General features: G+C 40.7%; 1 protein-coding gene across 2 annotated transcripts; it reads right to left on the bottom strand.

The window, feature by feature from the left end:
- Nucleotides 1-3,786: 3,786 nt before the first annotated feature.
- YWHAB (tyrosine 3-monooxygenase/tryptophan 5-monooxygenase activation protein beta) lies at nt 3,787-20,869 on the bottom strand. 2 transcript variants are annotated; one of them, XM_067554361.1, is made up of 7 exons: nt 20,709-20,869; nt 15,149-15,196; nt 11,584-11,886; nt 10,233-10,356; nt 7,875-8,038; nt 6,211-6,306; nt 3,787-5,672 (listed from the first exon to the last, which is right to left on the bottom strand). In XM_067554361.1, exons 3-7 carry the CDS (start codon nt 11,875-11,877, stop codon nt 5,616-5,618), a joined length of 735 nt encoding a protein of 244 aa, XP_067410462.1. In that variant the 5' UTR covers nt 11,878-11,886; nt 15,149-15,196; nt 20,709-20,869; the 3' UTR covers nt 3,787-5,615. The 2 variants fall into 2 exon arrangements, with proteins under 2 accessions (XP_067410462.1, XP_067410461.1); XM_067554360.1 differs by lacking the exon at nt 15,149-15,196 and having other exon boundaries at nt 20,709-20,867.
- Between the last annotated feature and the right edge of the window lie 15 nt (nt 20,870-20,884).

Raw genomic sequence — 20,884 nt, 5'->3', positions numbered from 1 at the left:
TTGTGCATTTGAGCTTGGCAGTGAGGAACTGATTTGTGCATTGTGTTGGTAATATTCTGCATTTGAACAGAAATTTGCTGTGAAGTTGGGGTGTCTTTGGGTTTTATATTTGAGTGATAAGGAACATCAATTAAAGGTGGTACAGATATTAACAGTGACTTACCTGGCAGCTTCCCAGAACCTTAGTGATTGCACTGAGAGGAAATGCAATTGACACTGTGTGGAAATCTTTAGCAGCACTACAGAGAATGCTTAAAGTGCCAGTATCTTGGCGCAGACACCATTCCTCACAATGCTGCTGCATCAGCTCTCCCAGCTCACGAGAGGAATGAGCAAAAGCAGGCAGCAGGGGGAGGGATGACAGTGGAGCATTAGCACTTGCTTACATTCTCAACCTAACAGATCTGCAAGGGCTCATCAAGGATATTTCCTGTACTGTGAGCCATAACAGAATGATAATTGGATTCTCCTTCAACACAGCCCAGTAGGGCCTCAGCTCCTCACACCAGCCACTACTTGAGAGCTGCACTCTGACCATGGCCTGGGCTGGTACATGAGGACCAAAGGATCAGTGGGGCCATGTAACAAGAGAGCTCTCCTGTTATGGCTTACTGCACAGGGATTTCCCTTTCCCAGCACACCATCACAGGTCTATGGGCTTAAGAAAGCAAGGAAAATAATACTCTCCCCTTTTCTGCCCCCATACTTTTCCCTCACATACCTGTTCACTTCCCTATTGCCTCCGCTGACAAGCCAGCCTCCTAGGTTCTCAGGGCAAGGATAGGAAGTGTCATCTGAAGTAACTGAGTCAGGCTGAGCAGCCCCAGAAAACAGCAGTAGATGGCATTATAAAGTTCTGCCATTATTTAAAAAAAAAAAAAAAAAAAAAAACAGCTACATTGTTACCAGGGTAAGAGGAAGGAAGTGTACAATATAAATGCTGTAATGAGAGTTGGGGATTTAAGTCCAATGTGCCTACCAAGGCTGGAGAAACTTGCAGACTATCTAAATAGAGGCTAAGTGCAAGGTTAGTGGGACAGATTAGTGCCTGAACCCCAACAGGCTAGGCTTTAACACAATACTTCTCTAGTAGAGAAGGCAGAGCAGTTGAATGGAGTTGGGAGGCACAGGTTGGTATCATTAGTGCAATAAGGAATAGTGCTAAATGGGACTGCTTACCAAAATGGGCAAGATGCCAAGATGTACAGAATCTCTCTAGAAGTAAAGAAAATGCATGAGTTCTCTGCATCTTCTCAAACCACTCCTTATATTCAAGTTGCAACTACAGCACAGTTACAATTGAATCTACCATATCAAATCCTCAAGGGCATGGAAGAAAAAAAGGAACACTATCATAAATGGTATCCGTAGTTGCCATATTAGTTCTGCTGTAGTCAAGTTAATTTCCTAGAAGTCTAAGGAAAGAATTAAGGATAAACCATTTAGAATACTTCCCTGGTGTGGACTTTTTGTTGGTTTTTTTTGTTTTTTTTGTTTTGTTTTTTGGGGGGAGGGGGAGGGAAGAGAGTCAGGTCAGTATTTGAGGCAGCACTTTGAGAAAGGGACCGTCAAACACTTCAGGGAGAAGTGTCTTACCACAGCCAACATAGTTACAGAATACCTTTTAAATGGAGCTGAGGTGACTCGAGTCTACATAGCTATGGTACTCCCTAATGTTCTAAAAATCAGAGAATTACAAATGTGTAAATGGGTGGTTGTGTGCGGAGGGAATTGATGCACCAATACTCTTTCAAAGTAGTAAATGCAGTGCAGTGCTGCAGGGCAACATCAAAAATCCCTCCAGCACTTAGGCTCTACCTTGCTTTGAGAGAGGTTTGCCAAAAGAAATTCTGCTCTTTATAATTGTGTCAGATGCTTTCCTAGATATTAGATTAGTTCAACCCCTTATACAGAAAAGAGGCCAATTACAACAGTTAGAAAGCTAAAGTAGGATGGACTGCCTTTTTCATCCCCAGCCAATCTGCTTCCAGGGTTCAGGATGACCTTGGATCAGAAAGTAAATTTGATTGTTACTATTCACTGTGACTTAACGCATCACATTTTTAGAAAATGGCCTCCATTTGTGTGTTCAATGTTGCACCTTTACTTTTAATGCACTACCACTGATACCTGTGTGTAGTGTAAGTTTCATTAACTGTGCATGCAGCTGCTAATGTACAAAAAAGGCAAATTGACATGCAAAAGGAAGCCTGGTTGAGGCCCTGTTGAAAAGCAGGCCCTACATTTACAAGTTGTAGATTAGCAGCAATATAAAGGTGCACAGGTCTGTTAGTAAGCTGGGGGGAAGTCCAGAGGGGAAGGCCATCCAAGCTTGGATAGTTTTCCATTAACTTCGCCTTAAAATAGGAAGTTTTGAATTTCCAGACACTGGAAAAGCTTTTCAAGAGTGCCTAAATGACTTGAGGGCACAGCTTACATTTCTTTCACTGAGAAATAGACTCCTCTGTGCCCCAATCACCTAGGCACTTTTGAAAAATTTACCTTATTCTACTGATCACACCTGAGATATGACTAGAGGAGACTAGGTAAGAAGAAATGGAAAGAGACATCTTTGTTAAGGTCTTTTTTGTGACAAATATAAAAGGTGAGGTGGGGGGAGGGGGTGGAATCAAGAATACTTACTACCATTATGAAAAACTCTTAGGGCTTGTTCACACTTACCCGGAAATTCGGCAGCAGTCGACGGGAGTTACACAAACTACGCAGAGTAGTTTGCACAATTCCCGTCAACTGCTTCTGCGCGCTGTTCACATTGCGTTGAGCCGACGGGCAAAGCGTTCCCATCGGCTCAGCGCTACGCTAACTGAGGTGGACTTAAGTCGATTGATTCCCTCATCGATTGAGAGAGTCTCACTGACCTCTCAATCGATCATGAAAGATCGATCCGGCAGCAGCGATTTTGCCGCCGCCAGTGTAAACATAGCCTTAGTCATGTTTATCCATATCCCCAGATACATACTGTTTGAGGCAAGGGATTCGAATTCCATGCACAAACATTTGTCATAAGAGGTCAGATCATTAGGCTAGCTGTCCAGTAGCAGCAGCGTCATTGCAATACACCAGAGAGAATAGGATCTGGGAAAGAAGTAGCTAGCACTGGTGTGAAACATAAGAGAAAGCACCACTATTCATTTATCAGATTAGTTTATAACCCTCTCTCCATTGATTGACCTCCACCCCTCAAAAACTGTTGAGCTCTGTCTTGCGGTCAGATGCAGAGCTGTGGCTTTTGTGATGAGAGATTAAATATTGTTGAAATTTCCAGAGACTGATTTACAGGTACATACTGTGCTCTCAGCATCTCTTACGCAAGCACCATTACAAATCAGGTAGGAACTTAAAACTAGTACCCAGGGCAGAAATCTTTTGTGTATTAGCCATCAGTAGAAGTCACTGCAACAGATTTTGTTCATATATTGTTTTCAACCATTAGCATACTCAGTGACTCATAGCAAGTTAAATAAGGTATTATTCATAGTTCCATTTCTTCCTCATCTCCTCCCCATAACATGAAAATGTACAGGCAAGCACCTAACAGAATGGACATCAAGCAACAGAACCAGTGTCCTCTTCTACAAAGTGAGGATTGTAAGCTTTTTTGTTTTCTTATTGAAAAGAATGAGTTAAATATTTGTACCACTTAATTCCATAAGAGTCAACAAGTCACACAGAGTCCAAATTCTGGACATTATTATAATGATGTGGTGATTCTACTACCACAATCATCTGTTGCCACAAGTGTGGCAAAGATAACAGACCACAAGGAACTGATAAAATTTTTTTTATTATTCACTTTTGAATTCTTTTACACTTTCCTGATTATTTGTGTAAGGTGAAACTAGGACTGTTTAAAAGACATACACAAATCTAGTACATCAATAACCAGGTATTTCTTTTTGCTATACTATTCTCACAACCACGTGTGCTAGGCAATGTAACCGTCACAGAAGCAAACTTTAGGCAGAATACTGGTCAGTAAAAACAAAGCGAAAAGAGCTACCAGATATACAGACAGGCTCGGTTCCACATTCATCACTACTGCATTTATCAAGCGCCAAGTATTAACTGCACAATTTGTTCAGCTAGTAGAGGGGAGTTTTAAAATCAGTGCATGAAATTCTCTCTCCAGCAGACAGATGAACAGACAAACAGATGGATTGTACAGCTAAGTGAAATGGTAGAGGGATGATACTGCAAGACTGATAGATGACTATTCCTAATCTTTTCCACTGCATTATTCATGCAACTCTTATTAGGTCTTATTTGACTGGACCTGTTTGGGAACAACTAAATGAGGACATTTGGAGTTCTAATATCACAAGTTCCTAACAAGCATTACAAATGTGTAAGGTGTGCATTCCAGTAAGAAATAAAGGGAAATCTTGAAAATTTAAGACAGATCCCGGTATTACCTAAAATTAGCAGACATTAAGAGCTGAAGACTACAGCAGCACTGGCAACTCTCAAACGTCTGAGTGAGAGACCTGTCCACTAGCATACTCATGTCTCTCCATCACCCTGATATCACCTATAATCCACAAATAATAGAACATATGTTGGAGTCCAGAATTTTTTTTTAAATGAAGTTTTAAAGCAGGTGAGAATGAACATCAATTCAATGGGAGGAAGATTTCTACAAGTGAATTCAAAGATGGCAGAGTGGAATATTAGAGATATTTCTAGATAAAGATCAGAGTGGGACTACCAAGGAGATTTTAATTCTCCTAAGTGAAATGCAATCTTTGCATTATTTCACTCTTAACAGTATTATCCAAAAACTAATAAGGCCATTCATAAAATACTAGTCTTTTCCTGTTGCAAGTTGAGGTTAGTGCACTAAGAAATCTCACTACTAAAGAACAGTCCAAGTTATAACTAGGTAATTTATTGCTGTGGGAAGGGGTTTTAGTCATGCATGTTGTATGAGCACTGGACCATTTTTCAAAGTCAAACCCCAATTACTTGCCAAAGTAAAGAGCTTGGCAATCAGGCTGCTATACTCCCAAAAAACTGAAGCCTCAGAAAAGTAAGATTACTTAAAGTGAGCTTTTGTCTGAAAGCGGTGCACCAAACTTGGTTAAAAATGTCTATAGAGTGTGCCTGTTAAACTAATTTACAGAAGTGAATTACTGAACTGGAATGCCATACAATGGATTGTTTTCCTTCCATGCCCCAGTGTCATAATATAATTTTTATAACTTTCTGTACAACTTTACAACAGAATTGTACTTCGACTATTTTGGTGCCAGATTAAGCTTTCCAGAGTTACATAATTAATGTCTAGTTTCTACCAGGAAGAGTTTTGTAAAGTCAACTGCAATCACAAAACCCATAATCACAGTGTTGAGTTAAAAATATAAACACGGTAATCATAACTGCAAATGTTCATAATAAGAAAGTTCAAAATGCAGTTGTATAACCAATCTTCGTTTTAAGTACACAAAACACCAACCAATTGTTTTTACTCCACAGACAGTTTTTGCTACGTTGAGGTTGTGAAAGTCGATGTACTATTCTTTTTGCTTGTCGCACAAAGGGATATATGTGTGTAGGATACAGAGTGACATTGAACATATAGTGAAGCGTGACAGCCATTAGTTCTCTCCCTCCCCAGCATCCCCTTCATCTCCCTGGTTTTCCGATGTCCATAGCTGTAAGAAAATACAAACATATGTTTATGCTGAAAGCATACAGTTAATTACATTTGTCAAGAAAGGGGAGATGGGGTAATTAGCTATAGGTTGTGCAATTTTCTTAATTGAAAAGTATTACATGGTTGAATTTAGTGGCAAAGATAAAGAATAACAAACTAAAAACAGAAGACTGGATGGAGGCTTAGGAACAGAAAGCAAATGAAATTTACAAGCTGTATGCACTGGAGGAAAGTGGTTAACTTTTGGGAAATTGTCAACACAAGCACATCTTTCAATGACAATTGATTGCAAAAAGGCTTACTGACTTGTGCTAGTACAGCAACTGCCCTTTTATTTAACACGTAATGGCAATGGCTCTCAGACAGATCCAATTACATCAAGCTGGTGTGGTTGTTTCTCCGGAAGAGAAGTGGTTTGTAAAGCAGAGGAATATGCAAAACTTCTCATGATAATGCTTATTTATTGGAGCCTGAAAGCCTAAAATTTACAACAGTGACAAGTTTAAAGGGTAGTAGTTTGCCCCAATGATACTTACAGTAAGGTTGTCCCTAAGTAGTTGCATGATCAGGGTGCTGTCTTTGTAAGACTCTTCATTCAGTGTGTCCAGCTCAGCTATTGCTTCATCAAAAGCCTGAAATAGGCAAGACAGTTTAACAGAACAAAAACACCAGATTTTCAAATTCTGTGCTCATTTACACAGTTTCATTTACACTAGTATTTTTTCTTAAATTTTTCCCATATTACACTTAAGGTCAGTGACCAAAAAAACAACTAACTAGGAGTATTTTTCGTTTACCTAAAAGAAAAAAGTACAAGGCAAACTCAACTACAACAAAATGAAGACCAGGCCACTAGCTGACAGGAAGAATTCTATTTTGCTACATGAGATTCAAGATTAATTCTTGGACCAGCCTTACTTCCCAAGCCAGCATGGGATATTTAAAAAGCAAGTGTGCTCACTCCCACAGAATGGACTGCTTCATGAGGCTCAAAAGCAATCCAGCCACCTGATTAAAGAGTAGCATTGTTAGACAAGTTCCTTAGAGTGCCTTCACTAAAAATGGAGGGCTCAAAGGTTTGAATTGGAAGCCGGGGGCATGTAGGATAAAGCTGAAAAATTGGAGGTATCTTCAGGATCATATCATCTGCACACAGAAAGGCAACTAAAAAAATAGGAAACAGTGTGACAGTGGAAGAAACAACATACTTTCCACTACAGACTAATATGACCACAGTTGCCACCAACTTGTTTTATACGATCTTCTATCAAAGTCCATGCGGCATGTTTGATAGCTGCCATGAATTAGGCTTCTTTTTCTGTTTAAATGTATTTCTATCACAAACGTAGACATTTCTAAAGCAGATTGATTTATAGCCCAATAACTTAAAAAGCAGAACTAAGAGGAGCAAGTGCATTGCAAAAGAAAAGCTCTTCTTGCTACAAATATCAGGACTCTAAACAAAGAGCACCGTACATATATGCTAACTTTTAATTATCCAAGCTGTTACTTGACCGTTTTCTACTGATGCAAATAGAAATGAACTAATAAAAATACCACATGGAGCAGTTCACTTCTCAGAAAGAGATTCAGTCTAAATTTAACAAAAAGTATAAGACAAAACTAACTCACTTGTGATCTCATTGGGCACAATTAAGCTATCAAATAGTTTGCCACACCAATCATACCAAAACTGTCTTGGCCTCTGAAGAGAGACTGGGATTTACATGATTGGAGAGCACTGGTAATGTCGTATCAGAGAAGCTGCCACGTCAAATGTTTGAAATATACTCAACTAAAACAAGTTTTATTAGTTTCAGTTTTAGGATCTCTAGATTAATACAAACATTTTTAAATTTCCAAAACAAGTACTTTCTCGGAGAATCCTGTGAAAGTATGAAGAGGGCAGCTTGTCTTATCCACTTTCAATACTCAATTGACTATTCTGTTTTTGCTAGCTTATTGAAAATATATTAAGATAAAGATTAGTGTGAAAGCAGGCCAGCATCTCTGAGGAAGGCATCCTCCCTCTGACAGAGTATTCTAGGAGAATCTAGTTGCTTTTAAAAGAATAGATCACTCAAAGCTACCTTCAACAGTACTACTGTACACCTTTACAAGTTTTAACCCTCAATAGTTTCCTTCTTCCCTCTCCCTCACCCCCTCAAAAAGAAAATATTTGTAAGATGAGTCTGCTTACCGTCTTTGCCAGACTACAGGCTTTTTCGGGAGAATTTAATATCTCATAGTAAAAGACAGAGAAATTGAGAGCCAGACCAAGCCGAATGGGGTGTGTTGGTTGCATCTCTTTCTTGCTAATTTCAAATGCCTCCTGGTAAGCCTGCTGAGAGTTTGATACCGTTGCTGCAAAAAGCAATTACAGTAATATTAATGCACGGTAAATCATTGTACCTTTATTTTATCGTCTTGTGTTTAAGGCAAGGACTACTTATTAACACCTTGGTCTGGACAATTTAGGAACTTTGGACATCAAGTAACAATTCCAATTAGAAGTGAATCAATATCTACATGTAAAAACAAGCACAGAGGGATTTTTGTCAATTTTAACGATAAAAATCTAATGACAAAACTAAGCTATTAATGCAGGTGTGCTCATACAATTTAAAATGTAACAATTCATACAAAGATTTAAAAACCAGACAGTTGTGGTTAGTACTGTTGATCTCAAACTCAATTGTGATTAAAAGCTAGAAGCCAACAGAGAAACAGGAAATGTTTCTGGAAGATAAATGCTGAAGAAAAAACTTGGGAGTGGGAATTCCCTAATGAGCCATCCTTAATGCTTCTGAGAAGGAAGCATCCAAGAGGCAATCTCTTGTCCTGAACTCCCTGGGGTCAAAGATTGGTAGTACAGAGGAATTGAGAGTGCCCCTTCCTCAGGTTGATGGATCGCACAATAAGCTCTAGAGGGATTGTCCAGCCCTACGATCGTGCTCCATGAACTGCACTGATTGCCCACTGACTTCCAGATAGAGTTCAAGGTGTTAGTTTTAACCTAAAGAGTTCTAATTGGTTTAGGACCCCGTTATTTGAGAGTCCACCTATCACAATGCAATACCAAACTTGCAGTCAGTCAAGTAACTTGAGCTAGCTCCCCCTATATAATTAGGATGTGCTACTGGCAGGGCATTTTCCATGAGGGATCCTGGGATTCTATAATAATGCATTCCTCTTCTCAGGCTACCAGATCCTGGATTTAGTGAATTTTCAGACAGGTGGCAAAGCCGTTTCAGGAGTGCGAGGGGACACATTTGGGGACACAGTAGGCTGAGGGATAGCACTGTGGTTGGCTTGATGTTAATTACAGAGACTCACGTATAATGTTTGGGGAAGGTGTTTTGTGTGGTTTTTGGTTAAGAGCTGTGACGCTGGCAGACCAGGTGCCAACTCACACCGAAGCCCCAGGTCAAATCACTTGTTTATTAGTATAGATCAAAGTGATATTTAAATGCATGAGTGTATTTGGTCTTTAAACTTCATGAAAACTAATGGGACGTTACTTGCATTGTTTTCACTTATCTGTATCCTGTTGTAATGTAGTAGCAAACATTTACATTGTGTATACCCCTGTAACTAAATAACCCATCAAATGAGAAAGAAGCCATGTAGAATGCAAATGAAGAATTAACAGAAAAGAGTGAATTTCAAAACAAGTGGTCATTGTGTGTGATGACTGGAGGTCAAAGATGCAAAATGTATTGCTCACTCTGTCATCAAAAGAAACGTCCATGTGGGTAGTGACGCTGTCAGTGTTTTCTGTGAGAAGCTATAAATGTGGATTCAAGGAACAGCCCTGCATCTCTGGATTGTCTGGACTCTTACAGGGAAGTCTACCAGATGCAAAGTGGAGATCCTCAGAGACAATCTGGATATCCTGAAAAGACTTTTGGGAAACTGGCAGTTTATCAAACCACTGCCACTGTTTGGAATTATAAATTGTGACTCACCTGTGCATATATTTTATCTGCTTTAACCTCTCAATAACTCATTTCCTTCTCATAGCTAATAAACCTTTTGTTAGTTTCCTATAGAATTGGCTACTAGCATTGTCACCAATAGATCTGGGGTAAGTGACTCGTCTCTTGAGACTGGGAACTACCTGATGTGGTAATTTTTGATTGAAGTGACCTTTTATCACAAAGTCTAGTTTGTCTGGGTGGCAAGATAGATTGGAGTGTCTAAGGGCACTATCTGTGACTCCACGGTAAGACTATTATAGTGATCTAGGAGTTCACATTTGTCATTGTCTTGGTGAAATCTAATTATAGAACATACCGCCAGCTTGCGGAGCCTGCCCTGTTTTCTGACAGCCTGCCCTGAGGTAGGCACTCACAGTAGTGAGCTGCTCCAGACAGCGTGACAAGAGCAACTAGCACAATGCTTGTTTTCAATATTCCTAGTGAATGTTGAAATCTATATAAATACTCCTCAATGAAAACAGACAATGTTTCTCTTCATATTTTGTTCTGCTTAGCGGCCATTTGAATTCTGTTCAGCTACGTACATACATCTTCTAATAGATTTTAACTCTACCTACTTTGTTTGCTGTCCCCAGATGCCACCTCTGAAAGATATCTGAAGTAATCTCCCTTCATTTTCAAATAGAAGACCTTGCTTTCTGGCTGTGTGGCATTGACAATAAGGTACTTATCCAGGAGTTCCTGTAAGAAGCAGCATCACAGAATTACAGAAATGCTTTTGTCATAAAAGTCACGAGTGATAAACAAAGCTTTAACCATCATGGCAAGTATGAGTATTTAACATACTAATGCAACTTTTAAGTGTGCACACAGGAAGTTTATTATCCACTGCCAAAGCTTGGAGAAAAGTCCATTGGGAAGCAGAAAGCTTGCACTGTTGAGGCCCTAAACCATTAATTTCTGCAGAATTTCAGCTCTCAAAAAGTTGACAGCCCTCATGATTGCATATGAAAGGCTGTCCTCGCAAACTGATGCAGGGCTGTATTCATGAGTCTGCAGGTATAGCGCTCCAGTGCCTCTGCTGCTATTCATAATTTTGCTGCTGTTTGGCAGAGTGAGATTCACAAGAGTCTGATGACTTTCATTGCTGCTGTTTAGAACTGTGGACAGCAGTGAAGTTGTCTAAAGCTATGAGTAAGCAATGGAGGCAGCACTTCTGTATTCAGAGGAAGGACGACTCAAAAATGGTTGGGAGAGGAGTACAGGAACCCTCTCCCCCACACATGCAACAATCTCTTGCCTGAGGCACTCACAAAAGTAGCAGAAACGCTCAACCCCAACTTCAGAGAAGCCAGGAAACTGGTGTGGAGGAAAAAGCTAGCTCCTCTCCTATCCACCAAAGAACTATTGGACAGAGGCTTCAAATTTTAGGCATGGACTAGGCAGACAGTAATTAAAAGACATAGGAGTGTCTACCACCCATTCTCCCCCAACAGCAGCATCCTGGAAAGAATTCCAGCACCTGAGTGTAAGTGAAGTGATGGGCTTCTTGCCAGAGCAGTTGGTCACAGATCCTTCTGGTGTCTTCCCTTTTCTCCCCCAATCATCCTTCATATTAATCTATGCCTAGCAGGTTTAGGTCCTTTGCCTAGCAGACGGTTGGACTGGTCATGGCAAGTATCTAGACTTATAGAGGAAGTGGACCAAGAACCAAGTGTACACTTTCATATCCCTGTGTTTTGTTTTTATATTTGGTAGGTGATAGTTTAAGAAAGAGAAATTGAATATAGTTACAGAAAAGACAAACTAGAAGACTCGGTTTCTAAACCCAGCCAAGTTCTTTACCCAAAGTCATAAGAAATTATCTTCCTGCCTGGATCTTTAGCATCTCAGTAAGCGAGGCTCCGTAAGCCTCCCTGGAAAATGCTGCAGTGCTAAATGCTGTAATTTTTGCTGTTGGATTATTACCAGAACATCATTGCAGATATCCTGCAATTCAGCCTCAATTTTCTCACGATACTCTCTTCCCATCTGCTGTTTCTTCTCATTCCTCTCTGTTTTCTGTTCAATGCTAGAAATTACACGCCAGGAAGAGCGACGGGCACCAACCACATTCTTATAGGCAACAGACAGTAGATTCCTTTCTTCATTGGACAGTTCATGTCCTTGCTCAGTGACAGCCTTCATAGCAGCAGCCATGTCATCATAGCGCTCAGCCTGTTCAGCCAGTTTGGCTTTCTGTACCAGCTCGCTTTTATCCATTGTTATTCCCTAAAAGGAGAGAAAAAATAATTTATTGGTTGCACAGGTTGTGGAAAATTAATTATAAAAAAAGGGATGGGGTATAAGTCATGATCATTAAAAGTGGGAAGTTTGTCAGCTTCCTGATTAATGTAGTGAACTACTAGCAGGAGTTTAACTTCATATTTTGATTACTTCACTAAGAGCAGTACCTTCCATTACATTTAAGAGTCACAACCACACTCCTGAAAGAACCTGATCATCCTCTCAAATATGACATTAATACTGATGTTATGTCCAATCATAACAGTCTTTTCCCCCAGATAGACTTCTCCTCCAATCCTCTTTGGCATCATGATACCAATAACTCCAATCTAACTATACCAGGGTATGTCTAACACTGACAGCAGCAAATTCGCCACCATCAGATCGATTTATCCGGATCAATTGAGCGGAAGTGAAGACCCGCTCAATCGATCCAGAAATCGACTTAATAAATCCACCCCGGAAAAAGAGTAATGCTGTGTTGACGGGAATGCAATTCCCATCAGCACAGTATAGTGGAGACAGCATGCAGAGCGGACTTTAGGAAGTCGATGTAAGATACGACTCCCGTCAACTGCCGCCGAATTTGCCAGTAAGTGTAGACCAGGCCCTAGAAATCTGAGACGAAAGGCTGCATGTTCAAACACTCACCAGAAATGAAAGCCAGAACTTTTTCATATTATTTATCTTCTAATAATCTTCTATTACAGGAATAATGTTCTTAGAGCGGGAGTATCTGAAACACTGGACAGCTCCTGCTGTCATTGAACAGCCCTCCTCTACTTTGATGTAAAAATGCAATGCTTTTGTAGATAAAAACTGCAGAATAAAACTATAATGTTTGGTACCAAAGAAAGTTTTTATACTACCCTACCAGGAACACTATTTCTTATATCTGTGTTTCTCTACATATGAGATTTTTGAAACAATCAAGCCTGCTATCCTGCATTTTCAGTGTCAACCATATTTTAATTTTAATAGAGGCTGAATGGGCCCACATGACATTCATACAATTATAAAATAATTGCTTACATCAAAAGAAAGACATTTATCTTTTTTAAAATGCAATTTAGCAGCTGGAAATAAAGTCAGACATGTACTATATGACCAGCCAACTATCCACAGAGCACAGTTTGAGAACTTCTGCATTAAGACAATGCATGCTGAAGTTAGTAAAGAACATGGCAGTGAGAAAAAGCCATTTCCCATATGTCTGCAAGGCACAATGGTGACATGCATACATCTCATTTTGAACAAAGGGCTTGTGTGGTATATGCATGTGCCTGTTCCATGAGCCACTAGATCAAGACAGACTTGTTGCTGAAAGAAGCCATCCTGGAAAATTGAGTCCTCTTGCACACATGTAACTAAAGTTCTGCATTAAGTCTAGTTCTGTTCCAAGCACAACTTTTAAACCAGTGGAATCTGGTACTTTTTAAAGGTGCCAAAGTGATGATATTAAGATTGTCACTCTCCCAAAGACAAAATTTGGTAGCAACAGAGAGTTAACTTACATTGTTTCACTAACATGGCTCTATGTCTAGTAGGAAAAATCTCCTCTAGGGAGAGGCAGTAGTTGGTTTATATCACTGGCTACTGCAGATTCCAAGTAAGGATGTCAACTGAGATAGTGTTTTTTTGTAACGCACACACTTAAGGCTACATTTACACTACAAGCTAGGGGTGTGATTTCCCTGCTTGCATACACATGCTTGCGCTAGCTAGCATTGAGCTAGCATGAGCATAGATAGCAGTGTAGCATTGGTAGCATGTATAACGCTAGCAGAGGCATGACTTAGCCATGAGGTTCAGGTGGGTTTGTACTCAAAACAGTTAAGCCATGCCTTCACTGCCATTACGCATACTACTACAACTATACTGCTATTTGTATTTGCACTAGTATAACGAGGGCTAGCACAAGTACATATACATGAGCAGGGAAATCATACCCTTAAGCTCACCATGTAGACATAGCCTTAATAAATATATTTTTACTGTGCAGCATAAGTTGAAAAGACAGACCTGTCAAATAGCAACATCTTTTGGTCACTATTATGACCAGTATGAACCAGTTCAGATGAACTAATGATGTAAAGATGGAGTGCTCTGTATTCCAAATTAATAGTCATCCACCACCTTCTTGCCACATCCCAAATTGCTAGACTTTTATTTATTAAATGAATTCCGTTTACACACTTAACACAGTAACCAGTTCATAGCTGGGGACCACTCTTTTTACTCAATTCCCAAATGTTCACTGCTAATTTAAATATCAAATTATGTCCAAATAAATAGTGTTTTTATAGTGTATGTAAGCCAGCCATAAATACTAAAACATCTCACATAACTTGTATGCCTCCAATTTCCTCCTAACCTGCACTGCCTCTTGAAGCATTTCCATTGTAGTCACCTGTAGGTTTACCACAAGCAGTTCACACAATACAATTACTATGTGATTTGGATTTTTGTTTTGAAAAATAGTCTGCATGTTGAAATTTAGCGAGAAGTATTTCTAAGGCAGTTTGCATTTTGTCATTTAAAAAGTTAGCGTTATATTATGTTTGTGCTTTTCTAGTAGCACTGTACATATAGTGCAGTGAATTGTGAGACAAATCACCTGTGTAGAGTTCAGTTCAGGATCTGTTCAGGATTAATTACCATGATGCTAATATGATATATTTATCTTTAAATGCAAGTCCCTTCATGGAAGTCAGTGTGTTCACTTAAGGGCACATTAGGGAAACCACAGAGGGAATAGGGAAGGCATAGCAAAGGTACAGAAGAAAGTTTGACAAAATTGACTGTTCCACCCAAACATTAGCACAAGACATACAGAACATATCTATCTTTAGTTATTTGACTGTCTATATTATGTGTACATTTTAAAGACAGCTCACACTACTTACTAAAAAAGTTTGACTTCCTCAATAAGAACTTCATTCACTTTGTGTATTTTTACCAGAGTTTGAGATTCCAATGTTGGAGCCTCAAATTATTACTTGATTTGACTAGTTTAACTTGTCCTAAAATCTTTCTTTTATTAAAAGGCTTGTTACAACATATGAAGTGCTATTCAATAAAATGTGTTCATAACAAAGAATTCAAATACCACAAAGTTTTCTTCCCATAAGAAAGGCATGCCCCACACCAAAAGATGGGTAATCTGGCAGTACACCTACCATCACTCTCACTCAAGGGTTTGCTGTATAAAGGAACACTGTTAGAGTCTTTATTCTCCATTGCTTACCTTGTTAGAAGCTTGGAGAAGGGCTTTGCAGAGCTATGATGGCTTGGGCTCCATAAGAGGGAAGTGTTTGCCAGAAGGAAAAAAGACACAAGGAAAGGAGTGATGTTTGAAAAAAACCAAAAAAAGCCACTCTCAGTTATAGCTGGTCCCTCCCATAAAGGAGCTCAAAGCTATGTCTTTCCTAACAATGGATTAGTGTGCCAGAGCCTGGAACAAGCATCTCTGGGATGCCTTCTTATGTCACAAGTGGAAGTCACCTAATGGGGATTACCTGAAGCTAATAACAGTACACTCAAAGACAACTGTAGTGGGAGACTGAGAAGAATTGTCTAATGTAGCATTGATGATTTTGAGAGGTGGGGATGCTGTTTTAAGTCACTGCCATGGAAGAGTTCTGAGAACAGGGTTTGTTAGTTCTAAGTAGAAGGTGCTTCTATTAGAGGCACCAGTGCTTTTCAGATTTAAGAGCCTTCCAAAAGTCAATGATTGGACACTATCTCTGATCAAGAATGCCAGCAAACCGAGTGTTCAAAGCCAGTAAGCACTCAGATACCAGAACTTTAAATCTAACACTCCTACATATTGGGCCACTGAAGCCATTACCCTACTTCCCACCTTTGCAAGCTCAGAAAATATCTAGGTCCTGTCTAGCCTAGTCTCCCACAATACAACCAGCTCAAGCAATCTTAAACTGTATTGAACTGTATCTACAAGGGACTTAAAGGTTTCAAATGAGTTTGCTTGCCAATGGCCCTAGATTGAACTTTTTTAATAACTGTACTGCCAGAGGCAGGTATCTGTAAAGACACTAGTTTACAGCTGCCCCAGGCTCCTTTGGGTAAGAAGGGAGGTAAGGAGCGGGAGAAAGGCAGTCATTTTAGAAAGGGCACCCAAGGTCAAAGTAAACCCACAGGACTTGCAAACAAGGACAAAGGCAGTGAATCTGTGTTTCATGTATGTTTTCTCTCTCAACTGTCACTAAAAATTTTAGACTCTCAACATTCCCCATCAGATTACAAGAGCTCTATGGTAAACCACATTTAGACCCAAGCTACTTGACAGTGATCATGCCTGCTTTTGTAGGCTTTACTGATTCCAACCTTCAGGAGCTATTGAAGACTAACAGTCAAATCATATTGGAAGTAACTGCATTTAAACACTGTGGAAAGCGGATGAAGAATTGACACTGAAAAAAGTCCAATTTACATAATATATTGAACTGGCAAAATAGTACTAATAAGCCTTCATTGTCCTGAAGTCTGCTTTCAATTACCTGTTCTTTTTATGCAAATTAGGTCATTGATCCTTTTTTAATTTTAATGCTTTTTATGTAGAAATAATTAAATTATTAGAAAAAAGTTGGGAAAGACAGCAGTGCGATTATTGGTTTGACATGTAGGTCATTAAGGAGCCAGGCAGAAAAGTGGGTTAATACACTAAACTTTCACTTCCAGAGAAGTTAGTTTAAATCTAGCCTTGGTCACAAGTGATGTTTGGTGGTTTCAGATCCACATGCATTTATTCCCATCACAAAACTGCTATAAAATTTACTACTGGAAGACCTGAGGAATAGCATTGGAGGTATTTTTAGATGTGCCTACTAAAAGTGAACAGTATGTGGACATATCTTAGTTTTAGTTAGTGACATTAATGTGGCAATTCAACTCTAAATGAAAAATCCATATTACGTAGCATTTCACGCTCCAGTTCAGAGCCTAGATGGGGATACAGGAGGAGTCATTTGTCTCCAAAATAAAGGGAAAGGCATCCTTCATAATTCAGTCATGTGCATGTTAACACAAGAACAACTATAGTATTGTCAGATATGATGAAGATGATATGCACCATATAGCTCAAACAGCAGGCATCACTGCTGATGAGTACTCTTTAAAGGGAATGGAATCAATATGTTCCTCAACTCCCTACAAATTAAATATAAGAAGCCTGTTTGCCTCTTAATACCAGGTTTTTCACTTAGCTAGAGTTGTGTTCTTTATCTTGACCTAGGGATTTAGGAGTGGTGAGGAAAAACACTGGAAACTAAATATAGATGACTCACTGACATCAGCATTTCTCATTCATTTCTTTTTCGCAAAGAAAAAAATCCACTCATCACTGCAAGCTAATGGAATAAAGTGGTCCCCTAATGGTAATATGTATTAATAAAAAGTGACATATCAGGAAATTGTACATACCGAGTAAGATTTCATCCAAACACAGAAAGCTAGATTTCTCCCCATCAACAAGAAGTCATGTTGACTAGTAAGATTACTAAGGTGCACTTTGCATATTCTATGGCTTTAAACAGGCAGCGCAACACATGGAATATCCTCTCTGACCTTGTGTCATGCAGTTTCACTCTTCCAAAACCCTCAACCCTTTCAGTTAGCTGTGTGACTGTCACCTAGAGTGACCAGATAGCAAGTGTGAAAAATCAGGACAGGGTGGTGGGTAATAGGCGCCTATGTAAGACAAAGCCTTGAACAACAGGACTGTCCCTATAAAATCAGGACATCTGGTCATCCTACCACTACCACAAACACTGCCCCAACTCTTCATTAAAATTTTGAAAAAAAAAAAAATAATAAGCAAGCCTCAGGATCTCTTTCTGTACAATCATCCTTACATGTATACAACCATTTTCCCCACACCTTTTGTCATCCCTTGCTATGTTAGTTACTTAGGGCTTGTCCTCACCAGGAAATTATGGCAAAATAAGCAAGGTTGTGAATTTAAAGCTATGACAGTAGCTCCCCACATTAACACTTATTCCACACTAAAAGCATGTCTACACACGGGTCAGGATGTGACTGCAGCATGCATACGCATACTCAAACTACCTTTCATCTAGCTAGCTATCTAAAAATAGCATCGAAGCCATGGCAGCACAGACTAGCCATCTGAGTACAAGCCCTCCTGGGACACTAGATATGTATTTGGGTGACTAGTCCATGCCACTGTGCCTTCATTGCTATTTTTAATGAGCCAACTAGATCAAACTACCTTGGGCCTGGCTACATCTGCTGCAGTCACACTCCCAACTGCTATAGAGACATACGCTAAAAAAGTGTCTTTTTGCAGTTTAGCTTAATCCACTTCCAAAGTCGATTAACCTGGACAAAGGCATTCCTACTACAGAATAAAAGCATTCACCTGTGGAGCTAGTGCAAAATAGCTATTGTACATTAGCTATTCCAGGCTATTTCCCTATGTAGCCAAGTCCTTGGATTGTAAACTCCATGGAGCAGGGACCTTCATTTTGTCTAAACCACTATGCATATCTACAGTGCTGTATAGATAAAGGACAGTAGTAGGTGGAAACAGGAATCTATACAATGTACTTAACATGGTTAGCTTTTTGCTCCAACTAGCATAAATCATTTTTGGCTAGGGTCCAGATGAAAGTAGTGAGTTCCCTCCCCCACCCCCCAAAAAAAAAAACCCCTCTTCTCTCAGGCGTATGATTCATGGCAAAATAAATGTGATCATATTACAGCAAATCATCTTCACTAATAATAAAGTGAAAGTATTTATATTACAGGACGGGATAAGACTGTGGCAAAATAAAAAGCCATACCATTGCAATGCTTTAGTTTAGTAATGTGTTATCAGGGCACTAGGTGGATTATAGCTCTACTAGCTTTCTGCCTCCAGAACGTAATTCAAAATCTTGTTTATGTTACAACTCAGTCTCATCCCAATCTGTGCACATAACAGAAACCACATAGTTAACCTGCTCTGCTTAAAAGACAGCGAGAGCCAGAATAGCAATGATATTGCATGGTGCACTGACAAAAACTGAATGAGCAAGTTTGCACTGGACCCCATTTGCTCGAATGGTGTTTCACTTTATCCATACCAAATTAACTCAAAAGCTGTGTTATAAACACAAAATCTAAATATGGCCATACATCCAGGACACTTCATTTGCAATCAGCTATTTGCAAGGTGCTCACCTCTTTGAATCTAAGACTTGAATAAAAATGGTGTTTTTTCCCTTTGTTCCTTTGGAATACAGTGGGGAGGGTGAATTTATACATTCATGGATTTTTTTTTAAATGGATTCTATTCTGGGGTACTAGTTTTATCAAAAATTGTATGTTCCCTGTATAAAGTGCACTGAAGTTTGAGAGATTTCTGATTTAGGTAACCTAACCACTCTTAAAGCTATAAAAGTTTTACAGCCTTAAAAATGTTTTCAAGCTATTGAAGTTACACATACAGTATAATTTAGCTTTTAAAGTATTATATAGCATTAAATTTGCTTCCTTATTAGGAACAGTTATAACAGCTTCAAAAAGACTAAATCAAATAAATTACTACAGTTCAGTTGGAATTTTTACTCAGGATATATTCTTACTCCCAGCCTATTAGTGACAATGTCTGTATGCCACTGATACTTGCACTGTACAAGATAACATCTGTAGATTAACCTTGTCATTGTGGTTTCTGGGTTTTTCTTAGAAGTCCTACAAGTTGTGCCTGATGCCTGAAACAATATTCTTTCCTCCTAGTGCCTTCCCTACATTTAGTTCTGCTTTGTGCCACAACAGAGGCTAGTAATAAACAATATAATAGCTTTGTAAGCACCTTTGTTAACACCTAGGAGCCCTAGCCATGGACCAGGACCGCCATTTGTGCTAAGCATTGAACCTGCATCTTATTCTATAAAGATCTCAAGGCTGTATCCTTACCTCCTTCCTATTTGTTTGAAAGAACACCATGAATACCTATGTGAAAAGGACGCTACAACGTGCCAGGGAAATTATTTCCATCTCCCGAAGACGGCAAGAGATTTTTATTTAAAGCAGGCAATCCCTGCAGCACAGGAATCCGCCCAGAGCAGCCAGCTGGGCATCATAGCCCATGACAGAGAGAGCACAGGGAGCCTTTGGAACGAGAGACCTAGAGAATCCGAGACTGACCTGCAAGGGAGGAGAGGCTCATTTCCCAGCCGGTAGGAGCCGAAGGGCCTTTGTCAATCGTGGCCAAGGGAACAGTCCCTGCCAGCGACGCCTGCTGCACACAGGTGCGCGAGGCCAGCCTCACCCTCGGGGGAGAAGGTGACTCAGCCTGGGTGGGGCCGGGCTGCCAGCGAGCGCCGGCCTGGAGAAGGCGGTGCTGCCAGCTCGGGCGGGCCCTGCAGCAGCCCGGGGGAGGGGAGCGGCCGGGTCACACCGTTACCTGAGTGGGCAGCTCCACTTCCCCGAATCCCCGCGCGGCTCCTCGGAGCGACACGGGCCACTGCCACCCCGAGGGCGCCCCACAGCGCGTCCGCGGCAGCTCCGGGGCCTGCGAAGGCCTCCGCCCGCCGCGTGCCCCTGCCACCCACCGGAGAAGGATAAGGAGGAGGAGAAAGAGCAGGGCCGTCCGAGGCTGGGGGACCTGCCCCTTCCTACTTCCGCGAGCCCCTGGGCCTGTCGGGCCGCGTAGCCCCCCACCCCGCCAAAGGGGGGGAAGGGAAGGGAAGAGAAGGGACGGGACGGGACGGGGCCCCTTCGCGGCTCCCATCCCTGTACGCTGTCCCCGGGGATGGGGGGGATGAGCCCGAGACGCTCACCTGGCGCGGGGGGCTCACACCTCGGTCCCGGGCGGGTCAGGAGACTCGGAGCGCGGCAGGCGCTTCGCTACCACACACCCTGCTGGCTGCGGCTCCAGTCCAGCTCCGTCCAGCACCAGCACCAACTTCCGGCGCTAGGACCACGCCCCTTCCGGTGCCAGGACACGCCCCATGCT

The sequence above is a fragment of the Emydura macquarii genome, unplaced genomic scaffold, assembly GCF_026122565.2.
Source record: "Emydura macquarii macquarii isolate MOO-44397 ecotype Brisbane River unplaced genomic scaffold, CSIRO-AGI_Emac_v2 contig_1483, whole genome shotgun sequence".
Classification (NCBI taxonomy): domain Eukaryota; kingdom Metazoa; phylum Chordata; order Testudines; family Chelidae; genus Emydura; species Emydura macquarii.
Note: the sequence above shows the minus strand (reverse complement) of the source record. Positions and strands in the feature narration are given on the sequence as shown.

Bases quoted from the DNA above. Each gene is read 5' to 3' on its own strand.
- YWHAB (XM_067554361.1), bottom strand. From the start codon at position 11,877: ATGGATAAAAGCGAGCTGGTACAGAAAGCCAAACTGGCTGAACAGGCT. The intron at 6,307-7,874 runs GTAAGCAGACTC...TGCCTATTTCAG, and splicing joins CCTGTAGTCTGGCAAAGACG to GCTTTTGATGAAGCAATAGC. The intron at 5,673-6,210 runs GTAAGTATCATT...ATTTTCTTACAG, and splicing joins TACTTAGGGACAACCTTACT to CTATGGACATCGGAAAACCA.